The sequence below is a fragment of the Tupaia chinensis genome, unplaced genomic scaffold (genome assembly GCF_000334495.1).
Source record: "Tupaia chinensis unplaced genomic scaffold, TupChi_1.0 Scaffold000161_4, whole genome shotgun sequence".
Classification (NCBI taxonomy): Eukaryota; Metazoa; Chordata; class Mammalia; order Scandentia; family Tupaiidae; genus Tupaia; species Tupaia belangeri.
The window spans coordinates 111,649-126,894 of NW_006159635.1; the positions used below are offsets into that span (position 1 = coordinate 111,649).

At 46.2% G+C, this 15,246-nt stretch overlaps 1 protein-coding gene across 1 annotated transcript; it reads right to left on the reverse strand.

Moving 5' to 3' along the window:
• Positions 1-12,228: 12,228 nt before the first annotated feature.
• LOC102497356 (complement decay-accelerating factor) lies at positions 12,229-13,694 on the reverse strand. Its single transcript, XM_006146033.3, has 2 exons — positions 12,482-13,694; positions 12,229-12,262 (listed from the first exon to the last, which is right to left on the reverse strand). The coding sequence occupies exons 1-2, from the start codon at positions 13,387-13,389 to the stop codon at positions 12,229-12,231; spliced, it is 942 nt and encodes a 313-aa protein (XP_006146095.1). The 5' UTR covers positions 13,390-13,694.
• Between the last annotated feature and the right edge of the window lie 1,552 nt (positions 13,695-15,246).

A 15,246-nucleotide genomic window follows, 5' to 3' on the forward strand; every position in this document is an offset into this window, starting at 1 on the left:
TAGAAGACCGTTTCCAAAGGAAGCTGTGCTCTGAGCTCCACATGACCGACATAGGAAGTAAACGAAGGAAGACTGACTGTAGAAGGCTAACCACTGCCTTTCTGGAAGTACCATTGCATCTAAGAAAACGTCACATGTCTCTATTAGTACAGCACAGTGAAACAAGTAAGGAACCCTGCCCATGTCTTTGGAAAAAGCCCCACATCAACTCTGAGACAAGATACAATACACCAACTGCCATAAGCAAGACCTAAAACTACGAGATCGGAGAAGAGCATTAGCCCCTTCGATTTTGTTAGCCTGTTTCTGAGGTTAAGGGAGAGGCAGATGAAAAAAAATACGCAGGCCCAGTGCAGTCATGCAGTAGGTAGCAAACTGACCACAGTTTGGATCTCCCAGGTGGCTTGAAGATGCTCCAGGTTGGTGTACATGACCAAGATCCTGAGGAGCTGGAGGGGTGGGGGGAGGGGACTGCAGAGTGATGAGCCCCTGTCAAGGGTGCTTCTCTCTCTCCCATGCCTAATGTTCTCTCTGAATAAAAAATATACTTAAAAAAAAAAAAGGAAAGAAAAGATGTGCTGCCCACATAGCCTTGTGGGTAAGGAGACTGGATCCCACATGGCTGACCCTGGTCCAAATCTTGGCCCTGGTGGCTTGAAAAACACACCAGGAGCAGTTGCATGCATGCCCCAAATCCTAACTGGATAGAGAAATGGAAAAGAAGAGATTGCATCCCGTTGAGGGGTGCTCTCTTTCAAATGCAGTTGGCTGCGTGGGAGTCCAGCTCCTTAATCACCACACCTGCTGGCCCCCGTACAGTATAGCTTTTAATTTAAGAAATGTAGGGAGAGGAGGGTACCTTAAGGTTTGAATTTGGCTCCCCTGGTATGAGGGTGCTGGCCACTGACACGAGAGGAAGGTGGTGACAGTCATTACGAAGGTGACCCAATGCAAGGAGCTCAGCGTGTAGGAGGCGGAGGCAAAGATGACTCAAAGATGACGACCACAGTTGACCTTGGGTGATTCATCACCAGCAAGGGAACAGGTAAGTCAGGAGGAGAGGTGGCCACGACAGATCTGAGATCCAGATGGAGATACCGGAAAGTATCCAGATGGAGAAGTTCATTAGGTGGTTGGACTGGTACTCAGGAGAGAAACCAGACCTTGAGAGTCACCCATATAGAAATGTGAGTTAAACCCGTGGGAACGGAGACGGACAGGACCAGAGCATCACCGGAGAGCAATGCAGGTTTCCGTAAATGTCAGAGTGTTCCTAGTTTCATCCTAGCAGAAGTAAAGCCTTTACCTGCTTGTTATGCGTGTGGGAGAGAATTAGAACACAGAAGGCAAGTCAGTGGGGATGTGTGAATGGGAGCTTGAGAAGACAGAGCATCATCATCATCTCATTTCTGGAGAACCAGAAACAACACGTGAGCTTTCTCTTTCGCGGCCTGCCAGGGCAGCAGCAGCCAAATTGAAGTTCAATCCTTTTGTGACTTCTGGCCAAAGCAAGAACCCGTAGCAGGCATTTCATTGCACCTTCCCACATCTGGGGGAAGATTATATCTCCCCCCTTTCCAAAGAGCTGAGGCAGAAATACAGTGTTTGACACGTGCCCATCCGAAAGGACGGGGAAGTTCGGGTGGTGCGAGGGCACTATAAAGGTCAGCAAATTGGCAAAGCAGGCGAGTGTGCAGGAAGAAATGTGCCACCCACCCACACGCTGGCGGGGGCAGTGGGAAAGGCTCACGGCGTGGCCGTCTGGCCCGGCGGTTATCACGAGGCTAACACTGGACAAAGACCATAAGAAGAGCCTTGAACGGAAAGCAAATCTCACCCAGTTGGAAAGGAAAAGGGCAAATATAAGGAAGAAACAACTGAGAAGATGCAGGCGTAAAATAACCTTACATACAGCTTTAATTAAAAACCGCTAAAATGAAAAAGAAAAATCTCATTGATCTTCTGCCCAGTGGCTTGAACAGGAACCTGGATTCTTCCTGGATACGACCGTGGGCCTGTGGCTGGCAGGAAGTTTGCTGCAGACTGCAGGCTGACCTGTCTCCGAGGCTGTCTCCCCTGTGTAGACAGAAGCAGAGGGTAACAGAGCGGTCTGGGGACACTGGGAGACCTGGTGGGCTGAATGCCGTGAGTCAGAGGACAGCTAAATCATCACTCCATGATGGCCTAAGATGTCACCAAAAAGACAGACAGAGGGACCAGCAGATGGCATGGTGGTTACGTTGCTGGACGCCCACATGCGTGGCTGTGGTTTGAATCCTGGACCCGGCGGCTTAAAATTCATACCAGGCGTGTGTGTGTGCATGGCCAAAATCCTGAGAGAGGGGAGGAGAAGGGATTGTGGTGCGGCCTCCCCCAGAGGGTGATTTCTCACTCTCTGTCTCTCTGTCTCTCCAGTGAGTGCATGCGCCCTATAGCAAAGGTCTCTCTAAAAAACATAGTGAGACACTGATGGAAACATAAAGTGGGCCGGAGTCACTTCCAGAGGGGCAAAACCCAGAGAGAGCGGGTACGTGATACGGATGTGCATGAATAGCCATGCTGTTCCACAGTTTTGTTGTGTGACTTTATGTGGATACACACTTTTTAAAAGTTTGGAGGGGCCACACTAGGGACTATTAGTGCAGCCGTTCCCTGTTCCTTTTAAACGAAGATGTGGACTCTGTGAAGCATGGTCTCCGGAGGTGAGAACAGCTGAGTCAGACTCTTGGCAGACTTGACTCCAATCGTAGGTCCGATGAAGTGGGGCTGAGCAGAAACGATTTCAGACTGGCTCCTGGTACATCCTGGTCACCTCCCAAAACGCAAAGGACTGAGAAAAGAATAAGGAAATTCATATTCTTCTACTCTCGGTCCATGACTCTGACACCCCGGCTGAGCACCGAGGCAAAGGGTGAAGTTCGCCGCCGCTCAGGGGGGGTCGGCGTCCGAGGCCACCACCCACTTCCCCGTTTGTTCCCTTCAGTTCCCTCTCCCCCACCCACCAGCCAGTCGTGCTTCTTCCTCTCTCTACAACTAGGCAATCGGGAAAAGTAATGCAGAAATGAACTCGGCGGGCAGCAGGGGGAAACCAGAGACCTTTCTGCAAAGAGAAGCCCCATGGAACTGACATCACGGTGACTGTCACAGGAGTCCCCCAGTAGCGACTTGGAGCTCTCACTCCTTCCATCACAGCAGGTCTTGAAACTCCCAGGAAGCAGATGGCACAAGTAGAAGGGTACCAAAGCACGGTGGAAAAAGTCGCAGCAGGTGACGTTTTGCTGGTGCAAGGTGAGGGACTGGCGTGGCTGGTCACTCATCGCTCTGGACTGGACACATCCCACTTACCACACCAGGGGCAGAAAGCAGGGCGGAGGAGAACCCACGCCCCTGCCTAAGATTGGGGGGGAAATGAGCACCATCTCAGTCCAGGGTTTCATGGTAAGCTTCATGAAAACCAAGACAGTGCCTGCTTCCATCAGAAACTCAGTAAGAGCCTGCCACTTTATGTTCAAGAATTATTCATTCATTCATTTATTTTTATGAAGAATTATTTTATTTAAATTGTATTTATTTATTCAAATTTGATCAGAGAGGGACAGAGAGAAAGAGAGGGAAAGTGAGAAGGCAAGCTGCCAGGTCTGGGACTCCACCCACAGTCGGCCATGTGGGAGTCCAGTGCCCTTAACCACCATGCTACCTGCCAACCCCTGTTCAAGAATTTTTTATTAAGGGGCCAATCCAGAGGACCTAGAACCCAGACAGAGAGAAAGAGAGGGAAAGTGAGAAGGCAAGCTGCCAGGTCTGGGACTCCACCCACAGTCGGCCATGTGGGAGTCCAGTGCCCTTAACCACCATGCTACCTGCCAACCCCTGTTCAAGAATTTTTTATTAAGGGGCCAATCCAGAGGACCTAGAACCCAGCATTATCAGGGAAATGTAATTTGCCTTATGCCCTTGAAATCAACTCTCCTCCTTCTTACTGATGGAGAAAACTGATGGTGGAGAAGCATTTGAAGCAAAATGCCAGCTTTCCTTAGAAACCAACATGCCTTAAGAATTGAGCAGCTATTACGAATGAATAACAAAAATATCAACGCCTTAATGGAAAAAAATGAGCCAGGTACATGACAGGCACTCCCTAACAAAGAAATGCAAACGACCATTTCACAAAACGTTGACTCCATCGGTCAAGAACATGGAAACACGCAGTGTACCCTTACTGCAGAGATAAGAACAATATATTTTAAAATATTTATTGAAATTACTGTTGAATTTTAAAAATAATTCAGAACTACTAGTAAACCGTGAAAGTTTTCACACTGGAGAAATAAACATAGAAGGAATACCGGAGTCTAGTAATACTAGCCTATGGGTGGATTAAATCCACTTACAACAACCTAAAAGAAGAAATGAAAACCAAAGTATCAATAAGATAGGGAAGAATGGCCATGAAACTATCAATACAGTGGGAAAGAGAAGAGAAAAGGACAACCCGGAGAGTCACAGGGACGTGAAAAATGCTTCTGCCCTAAGAACATACGTGTGTCAAACTCTTGAGACTGCATTTTCATTTTTACGGCCTCTTTGCTGCAGGAATAGAAATAAAAGACCTGTCTCCCACAAAATGTTTCGAGAACAACAGATAAAAAGTTGTCTGTGTGAGTGTGCACACATGTACACACACAATCCCCACACTACAAAGGTAACTTCAGCAAGAACAGGAATCACAAAAACAACGAACAGATCCACTGAGACTTCAGATGTTGGCAGACTCACATCAAGTCGGCATAACTGCAGTATCAAAACCCAGGCAGAGCAGCGTGAACAGAGGAAAATGGAACCCAGGGTCACTCATGGACATAGCGGCAAAAATCCCAGACGAAATACGCACAAACAGAATGTTTTAATACGTAAAAATGCCCACTGTAGCAGGACCAAACTGGGTTTATCCAAGGATTGCAAGATGTAATTACCATTGGAATTTTCTGAGTCAACACTCAGAATTACTCATTTAATTGACAGGACTCCTCCTCTACACATACTTCAATAGAGACTAAGACTCTGTTATATCTGCACTTCAATAATCAGCCATTGCAAAGGTTTTGGTTTTCAGAGGGCGCACATGCTCGCCAGAGAGAAGCGAAAGCATCCCGCTCACAGGGCACGGTCACATCATGATCCTTTCCCCCCATTTCTCCATTCCATCAGGTTTGGGGCATGCATGCATGCACACATACTCTGTGGTTATGTTTGTTTGTTTTTTGTTTTTAAGAATTATTTAATTCTGGGACCAGCAGGTGTCACGGTGGTTAAGACGCTGGACACTCCCATATGGCCAATCATGGTTTGAGTCCTGGACCTGGTAGCTTGCTCTCTCATTTTCCCTCTCTTTCTGTGTCTCTCTCTGGTCAAATTAAAATACATGAATAAATAATTTTTTAAATAATTAATTTATTTATGATGATTATTGTTCATAATTTGACCCGCGAGAGAGCAAGAAAGGGAAAGTGAGAAAAAGCAAACTGCCAGGTCTAGGACTCAAACTGCAGTCAGCCATGTGGGAGTCCAGCATCTTTTTTTTTTTTTTTTATTTTTTTTTTCAGAGGGTTTCGCTATAGGGCGCGTGCGCTCGCCAGACAGACAGAGAGAGACATAGAGACAGAAAGCGAGAAATCACCCCCCAGAGGGGATGGTCACGCCGCAATCCCTTCTCCTCCATTCTCCTCTCGGGATCTTGGGCACGCACGCACACGCGCCTGGCGTGAGTTTTAAGCCACCGGGTCCAGGACGCGAACCGCGGTCGACTACGTGGGAGTCCAGCGACATAGCCATTACGCTAACTGCTGGTTCCCGGAGTCCAGCATCTTAACCACCATGCCACCTGCCAACCCCTTATCACCCAGGGTCTAGGACTTGAACCAGGCAGTGAGTAATATAGGACCAGCCGCCTCAACCACCATGCTACAGGCTGGCCCTCCGAGCTTTTTGTTGTCTGTTTTTCTTTTTCTAAACTCTTGCTTGTTTTAGATATGCTCATAAAATATTAATGTGTTTAATTATGTTATAGTACAGGTAAAATTCAGCTCGTAGATTAGTTGCAACTTTGATGTTTTAAAGAAACTGACGCCAACATTTACAAATTGGAAAACTGATAAATCTGGAGCTTCTGCCACAGCTCAGGACTCTGTGACAACACTGGGCCTGTATTTTTTACCTGGCAACCTTCAGTTTCCGGAGGGATGGCTGCCCCGGCTACACAGGGTGTGTGGTCTCCTACTTGGCCTGTCTCCACCACTCTGGCCTAGTGTCACTAGCCATGAATCTGTGTAAATTCTTTGTTCCTCTCCCCTGACAGTAAACTTGAGAGAAAAAGAAAGCATTTGTTGTTCTCTCAAACCAAGAGAAAACAGAAAAGTGGACGAAGAGCCCACCTGTCAAGAGAAGTGTATTTGTGGCGGGAAGCTTGTCACTGTGTCCTCCACGTCGCTGGCCGGCTGCCTCCTCTGGAGGACCTGCCTGGTCCTGGAGGCACTGAGTTTGTGACCTCCAGGTTAGCCACATCCAGGTTGCCTGGGAGCACCGTCGCCTCTAGTGACTTTCGATATCCATGGCCTGTTTTTGTGTTGACCTTGGGATTTGACCTGCAGAGTGCAGTCTTCCTTAATCCCCAAGTTCCTGGGAAGCACCTCATTAGCCCTCAAATTCTGGTAACACTTAAAAGTTGCCACTGCTCCTTAGAGCTTATCTTGAATCTAAACTGAAACCCAGCTGATGCCCACGTTCTGTTTCTATCTTGTCCTTTCTCCTCAAAATAAACTGTTACTCCAGCAGAAAAAAGGGAAAAGTTGACATAAATGTCTACACTGTGACCACAAAATGTAAGTTGGTCTCAAGTGGAAGCTGATTCTCATAAATGTTTGTTCAGATTGAATAAACTATATTACTGCCCGGTGGGGAAAAACGAGCTCTTTTCAGACTGTTTGGTCTAAGGCACTGGTAGGACTTACCATAACAGGTCCTTGGCATTTGGGAAGTTAACCACCAGCGAACATTTTAATCAGGCAAGGTTCAAACCGAGCCCAGGCTTGCAGAATAGGTGGGGAAATAAGACATGCCCTTTCATCCAGCGATCGCCAACCCAGAGCACTGAGCCTGGCTTAGAGTAGATAAGAAATACCTGTTGACTGACTGAATCAGCAGATGTTCAGGCATCTTCAACCTTGTCTCTTCTATCATAATAAAGGGATTCACATGATATTTATTTATTTATTTTAGAGAGATTTTTGCTATAAGGAGCGTGAGCTCACTGGAGAAAGATAATATAGAAAGCAAGAAATCACTCCCCAGGGGGTATGGCCACGCCACAATCCCTTCTCCATCCTCCTCTCAGGATTTTGGGTATCAACGCACACGCGCCTAGCATGAGTTTTAAGCTGTCAGGTCCAGGACTCAAATCGCAGTTGGCCATGTGGGAGTCCAGCAACGTACCATTAGATTACCTGCTGGTCCCTCACATGGTATTTATAACAGAGCTTCAGTCATCACACTTACTGATGTTGAACTCTGCTTAGACTTAATTTTGTTTTTTTTAATGGTTAATTGTATCACGAGGCCCCAGGTTGTCTACACTTAAAGACAAGTCTGGAAAGAGCTGACTTGCCCTTCCGTGAGGACAGTTAGGAAGCAGCTATCTTGCTGGCATACATGACAAGAGGGTAGATGCTCCACCAGCACACATGTTGTTCATACAAACTGAGATACCCTGTACCATCTTACAGGCAAAAGCAGCAAAGAGGACTGTTCTCTATGAAGAACAGCGATGATATATTTTTCTATGCAAAAAGATGTCATGACTTCTCCAATGACCCAATCAATTCCCAAAGGATAGGGATACTAGCTCAGGCAATGTGAACACATTTTTGTTTTAAATTGATTTATTTATTTTAATTTGACCAGAGAGGGACAAAGAGGAAGAGAGAAGGAAAATAATAAGCAAGCCACCAGCTCTGAGATGCAAACTATGGTCGGCCACGTGAGAGTCCAGTGCCCTTAGCCACCACCTGACACCTGCCAACTCCTTGAACAGACTTTTCCTAAACTTCAAATGTGGTTTTTAAAAAGAAAAAATTTTGGGACCAGCAGGTAGTGTGGTGGCTAAGGGCGCTGGACTCCCACATAGTCAACCACAGTTCGAGTCCTGGACCTGGCGGCTTGCTTTCTCACTTTCCCTCTCTCTCTCACTTTGGCCATCTCTGGTCAAAATAAAATAAGTAAATAAATAAATAAAGTTAAATAAAATAATTTTTAAAAAAGAGAATTATTTAAAAAATTAAAATAAATTTAAAAAAAGAAAGAAAAAATTCATCATTCTGATTTCTTTTGTCTAGTCTTCACCATGAGCAAACAAGAGGCCAGAAGTGGGTGCGTATCTAACACAACAAAACTGTAACACTGCAGTACCTCTCAGGTTTGGTGGTATAAGCAGACAGGAACGCCATCTGTTTGCTAAGTGCTACTTGAAATTTATAACAAAGGACGAAGTGCATTTCAGTGGATGATAGAATGTAGGCCAAGATCACACACTAGCTAATAGCCTAGCAGGACTAGAGCCCAGGTCTCCTAGTCTGGTAGTCTGTCCTCCGACATACAAGGTTACAATGTACGAATAAAGCAGTGTGCTTATAATTCCGTGTCTGAACTGTGAAGTTTGCTTACCAACCTCAAGAACATCCACAACAAAGCTGCTCTTAAGAGTCATAGTGTTGGGGGCCAGCAGGTAGTGTGGTGGTTGGGGCACTGGACTCCCACATGGCTGACGGTGGTTCGAGTCTTGGACCTGGCAACTTGCTTTCTCACCCCTCCCACTCCCCACCCCCATCTCTCTCTCTCTCCTATGAGCATATATGCTCTAAAAGAAATTTTAAAAATAATAAATAAAATTAACCCCCCCCAAAAAAAAGAGTGGTATTATTGGTGACTAAGTTACTTGTGGAAAATGCAAGAAGGGTTTTTAAGTTGGCACATCACTGTTTTTTTATTGTTAAATGTTAATTTAAGAAAACTTCTGCCTGAAATGTGAAAGAGTAACTGCATCGACCCAGTGTTCACTGAATCAGCAACTCAGCCACTCCGCTAACAGGCTGTGTGCTCTAAGAGAAAAGCTTGTCGTGCTGTAGCGTGTGTGCGGAGCGTTCCTAACTCGCCGTGCTGTAGCGTGTGTGCGGAGCGTTCCTAACTTGTCACTTAGGTGTAAACCAGCAGGCAGAAGATGTTAAGGAGGGTCAGGCTGGCAACAGAATAGAAACACTGATTCCTCCTAAGTCCCACACAGCTGCAGGAATTAGTCCCTTCCAGCCCTATCTGCGGACAGTTTAAAAAACTGGATTAATAGGTCTTGTCAGATGTCATTAAAAAGGCAGATCAGAATAAAATTAATATAAAATGAATATCAACTTAAATTATAACCAATCTGAAAACATTTCTGGACATGGGAAAGGAAGTAGGAAAATGTCAACAAGAAAAGTGATCATTAGGAAGTTTAAAACATTGTCATTGTGTCTCTAAGAAAGTGGAAACAGTGGCAGTAACATTGGACCGAGGAGGTGTGGAGCATTCTAGGTAAAATATGCCACAGGCTATCATAGACAGTATCTCTAAAAAACAAATAATTTCCTTTGGGGTGGTGCTATAGTCAATCAACCTTCTGGTCTTAATTTGGTTTCCTTGGTAAGTTTATTTACTAGGGAGAGAATGGATTGATAGGCTGATAGGAATGTCTGGTCTGCTGGCAGTTATAATTGTAAAGTAAATGAACAAATTATCTTTTAGGTATACATTAGTCTCCTGCCAGTTTTATTAAGTTGGCTTAACTATCCAAAGTCCTTATCACATTCAATGACTTCAATTACAAGCTGAAAGGGCATACCTTGGACCTTAGTAACTAGGCGAAGAGATGGAGCCTGGGAGGCCCAACCTAGATGGCACGTTGGCCCTAATCAGAGTCATGGTAATTACCAGCCCTGGGGAGCCACTGGGTCCCAGAGGGCCTCCTTACCACTTACTGCATGTATTCCTTAATAACTCAGCACAGGTCCTACGACGCTTCTCATAAATCCAGGGAGAGTTCCCTCAAGTGAGCATCTCCACTGTACAACTGTGTCCATGGTGAAACTGTCACCTCTAAGGGTCATTTTTCAAACTTTATTTATTATTATTATTATTATTATTTTAAATTTGACCAGAGAAAGAGACAGAGAGAAAGTGAGAAAGCAAGCTGCCAGGTCTGAGACTAGAACCGCAGTCAGCCATGTGGGAGTCATGGCTGACCCCAGCGTCTTTAACCATCACATCACCTGCGGGCCCCACTCATTTCTTTAAAAAAATGTGATCAATTATTTATTTCTAGTTAGGGAAAATAAATTTTTCTTTATATATCTTCTTAAGCTGTTCTTGTTATACATGTAAAATCAACATGTTCACTGACATAAATAAATATAAATAAATTAATCTTAATGTTAATAAATAAGATTTAGGGAACCAGCAGTTAGCGTAATGGCTATGTCGCTGGACTCCCACGTAGTCGATCACAGTTCGTGTCCCGGACCCGGTGGCTTAAAACTCACGCCGGGCGCGTGTGCGTGCGTGCCCAAGATCCCAAGAGGAGAATGAAGGAGAAGGGATTGCGGCGTGACCATCCCCCCGGGGGGGTGATTTCTCGCTTTCTGTCTCTGTCTCTCTCTGTCTGTCTGGTGAGCGCACGCGCCCTACAGTGAAAATCTCTCCAAAAATAAATAAATAAATAAATAAATAAATAAGATTTACAATTTGGCTATGAACAGCTCATTTTGAAAATATAGGATCTTTTCTTATGTTAATGTTATAGTATCTCTGGATACCCTTCAACACTCTTTTAAGTTTTGCTACACAGTGTATGCACCTGCTGGAAAGACAGAAAGAGGGAAAGCGAGAAATCACTCCCCAGGAGAGATGGCCATGCCACAATCCTTTCTCCTCCACTCTTTTCTTGGGAATGTGGGCACGCACACACAGGTGCCTGGCATGTTTTTCAAGCTTCTGGGTCTGGGTCTCGAATTGCTTAGCCAGCCATGTGAGATCCAGCCGCCTTAACCTTAACCTGGGCGCCACCTGCAGGCCCTCTCTGGATACTTGGAAGGACTTTAAGTTAAAGAACATGCCTTTCACAGGGCTGGGGATATTTCTGTTTTTGATTTTAGATTGTTCTAAATACAGCTTATCCACTTTCTAAGAAATAGGGTAAGTGCTGGCTGTTAGCGGTGTTCATTATCATACAATTATTAGGACTGTTATTCCATAGTCCTCCCTGAGAGCTGTTCTATTTTCAAGAGGCTTAGGTGTGTAGAGCAAGGTGTTCTTGCTTTGTTGACATTTCTAACCCTTCTTAAAGACAATAATTGCAGGGAACCAGCAGTTAGCGTAATGGTTATGTCGCTGGACTCCCACGTAGTCGACCGCGGTTCGTGTCCCGGACCCGGTGGCGTAAAACTCACGCCGGGTGCGTGTGCGTGCGTGCCCAAGATCCCGAGAGGAGAATGGAGGAGAAGGGATTGCGGCGTGACCATCCCCCCTGGAGGGTGATTTCTCGCTTTCTGTCTCTATGTCTCTCTCTGTCTGTCTGGCGAGTGCATGCACCCTACGGTGAAAATCTCTCAAAAAAAAAAAAAAAAGACAATAACTGCAAAACAGAGTACTGCTTCATTTATTGTGTCCACTCTTCCAGAAAGTTGTAAGAAGCTAGAAATATTCTGTGTATTTGTACACACTTTCTTCTTAACTCTTCTTTGGGATTGGCTGCTAGCATCATAGCAAAACTGTTAATGTTACACACATGTCCACTTAGAGTTTACCAGGTCTTACCTCGGAGGCACCACCTGTCAAAAACTCTCAGACTTAACCTTGGCGATCTCATGTGTTTTGTAAGCGCCTGATTGTCCGTAGTCCCAGAACACCTTGATTACAATTAGGATACCAAGGACTATAGCAACAGAAGCAAATCCATACACAAAATAGACAGACCCTGAAGAAAAGAGCGTTTTGTCTTTAGAAATGGTTGTGTAGTCAGGTTGCGTGGTTGTCCTGGAAACAACACCCTGTGCTGGTGGAAAAAATACCGTGGTGGCTTTCTGAGTCCGAGCTTCTGTACCTGGAACACCTGCTGTGTTAGGCTTTCGAGGAGTTGCCGGAGTCCCTCTAGATGCGGCTTTTCCTGTAGTAGGTGTTGGGGCTGCAGGAGAGGGCGGTGGAGGTCTAGGTGTCCGAGCTGTGGTTGGGGCGGCAGGAGTGGGCGGTGGAGGTCTAGGTGTCCGAGCTGTGGCTGGGGCGGCAGGAGTGGGCGGTGGGAATTTTCCTCTGCACGTAGGTGGCGGGCCACTCCACTCTCCTTCCTCGGCTCTTACCCTACAGTAAATAGTGCGCTCTCCGACCAGGGTGAAGCCTTTATTACATCTGTACGTTGGCAGGAGTGGGCGGTGGGAATTTTCCTCTGCACGTAGGTGGCGGGCCACTCCACTCTCCTTCCTCGGCTCTTACCCTACAGTAAATAGTGCGCTCTCCGACCAGGGTGAAGCCTTTATTACATCTGTACGTTGCAGTCTGGCTGTAGGTGTACGTTTCAGCTCTATGTGGGATCATTCCATTTTCAATTTGGGGTGGTACGGGACAATAAATAATTGTGCACACTGGCTTTGGTTCACTCCACCCAACATTTTTATCCAGAATAATACAGTAACTGGTAGATGCACCGATTAATTTAAACCCTTCGTTACAGGAGAAGGAGACGGATGAACCGAACAGTAAGTCCGTCGTCACGTGGAGCTGACCATCTACTGGCTCTCCAGGGTTAGGACATGACTTTTTTTTACAGAATTCAGCTGGTGTGGACCATGTTAAATTCTGAAGGCAAGTTAGTCTTGGTAATAGAGGGGGGTTCCTCCTGTAGCCCAGACGGCACTGGTACTCCACCGTGGACCCCACTGGGAAATTATTCTGCTCGGTGTAAGGCTTTTTGAGTGATGCAAAAAGTAACCTGGGTGGAAACCCACAGCTCTGACTACAGAATTCTCGGAGATCCGACCACTTGCTATTCACACAGGTCACTGAGTCTGGCATGCCAGTGACTTTAAAAAAGCCACGATTACATCTGTACGTTAACACATGTCCCTCCGAAAATGTCGCGGAACCTCCCAAATCTGGCTGGGCATTAGGTACATTTGGGGGCAGGCCACAGTCACTGCGCACAGGCCGGGGACACCCGAGCAGCAGCAGGGCCAGCCCCCAGAGAAGACGCAGTTCTGCGTGGACCCATGGCGCGCGGGCACGGGAACAGACCGTGGGCTGGGGACTCCTGGGCATAGGCGGCGGCAGGGGCGAGGACCCGTCAGTGCAGCAGCGCAGCCACCAGCGGAAGTCACTTAGTGCCCTGGGCGGCGCCGCGTCACCGCAGGGTGGGGCGGGGGGCGCGGAGGGGTTTATTGCGACCAGGCTGGGCGGGGCCGCAGTAGCTCTGCAGCACCAGCTGAGACTCCGCGGTCGGTCGGCAGAGCCGCCCTCTGAAAAAGGAAACGTCTGCTTGTTACTCCAAGAGTCACTCTTTTGGGACCGCAGGTGATGTGGTCGTTAAGGTGTTGGACAGCTGCAGTTCGAGTCCTGGACCTGGTGGCTTGCCTTTTCATTTCCCTCTCTGGTGGGACCAGCACTTAGCGTAATGGCTATGTCGCTGGACTCCCATGTAGTCTGCCGTAGTTCGAGTTCTGGACCCGGTGGCTTAAACTCACACCAGGTGTGTGTGCGTGAGTACCCAAGATCCCGAGAGGAGAATGGAGAAGGGATTGCAGCGTGGCCAACCCCCAACCCCCTACCCCCGGGGGAAGATTTCTCGCTTTCTGTCTCTCTGTCTCTGTCTTTCTAGCGAGCCCACGCGGCCTATAGCATTTCCCTCTCTGGTCAAATTAAAAAATAATAAATAAAATTAAATAATCCTTTTAAAAATCACTTCTATGGGACAAATGGTCTAAGTGCGTAGGCAACTGGAAGGAACAACCGAAGGTATTAATTTGCACATAATGACACACACACACAAGTAGGTACCATGCCCTGAATAGGCGAGCGAGTCCCTGCAGTCACGGTCCCAACAAACACTGGCCTAGAATAGTGGCAGTCGGGGTGACTGCTCTGCTAGAAAGGGCAGCTCTCCACACGGGAGCCGAGCGGGCGCCACACCACTCTGCTCACAGCGGCAGAAGTGCGCCCCTTGGCAGGGGCTGGTGTTCTAAAGCATGCAACAGGACGCCAGTGTCCTCACCCACCTGGCCGTTCAACGAGACTGTAGAAAATAAAGGGCAAAACTGAAATGAGTAAACGAAACGTTCTTTAAAATGCTCCCAAATGAAACACACACACAACTTTCCACATATGTAATACTGATCTATTTCTGAGTTTCTTTTTATTCCTCATTTTCTCTAACCACTGGCTTCTTTCTTAAGTGTCAAACCAGCAATATAATGTGACCCAGACAGGGGCAAGTCACACTTCTTTATTTGCGGGCAAAAATAATGAGGTGTCACAAGCATTTGCAATCATCAAAGTGCAGATACAAGAAACCATTCTTAGTTACGAAAATTCCTATTGAGGAATTTTATTAGAATTAGTAAGAAAAAATCCTTCTATCTATTAACATAGTAGGTTTATAAAGCTATTTTTAAAAGGTTATTTGGTAATGGCTGCTCTTGTTAACAGTGTCTTGCAGTAAGGTTTTCATCCTGATGAACTCTAAATTTCGGATCTTTTCCGGTTACTGCTTTCTGTGACCTAAGACACTTTTGACTACCCTCAAGTCAAAAAGACACTCACTGATGCTGTCTGCTTTAGAGTTTTTTTAGCTACTGCATTTAAGTCTATGACTCGTCTCAAATTCATTTCTGTGGTAGGAAGTCACAGTTCACATTTTTCCCGTATGGCTATCCAACTAGTGACTCTGGTGTCAACTGTTGAAAAAAATCTTTATTCATTGGATTGTTTTGCCACATTTTGGTCACTATCAAAAATCAAGGGATTATATGAAGGTCACCCTACGCGTAGGCTCCTCCTGGATCTCACTGATTCGTCTTTATGTTAGTCTCAAATAGTACTGATGAGTGGATAATGCGTCCTACAACAATCCTTATATTGTTTTACAAAACATTAGCTTCAACAAAGCAGTGTGTATATATA

Coding starts and splice junctions, on each gene's coding strand:
- LOC102497356 (XM_006146033.3), bottom strand. CDS start 13,389: ATGCCCAGGAGTCCCCAGCCCACGGTCTGTTCCCGTGCCCGCGCGCCA. Junction 12,263..12,481: donor ACTCCTGCCAACGTACAGAT/GTAATAAAGGCT, acceptor CCTCTCCTGCAG/CCCCAACACCTACTACAGGA.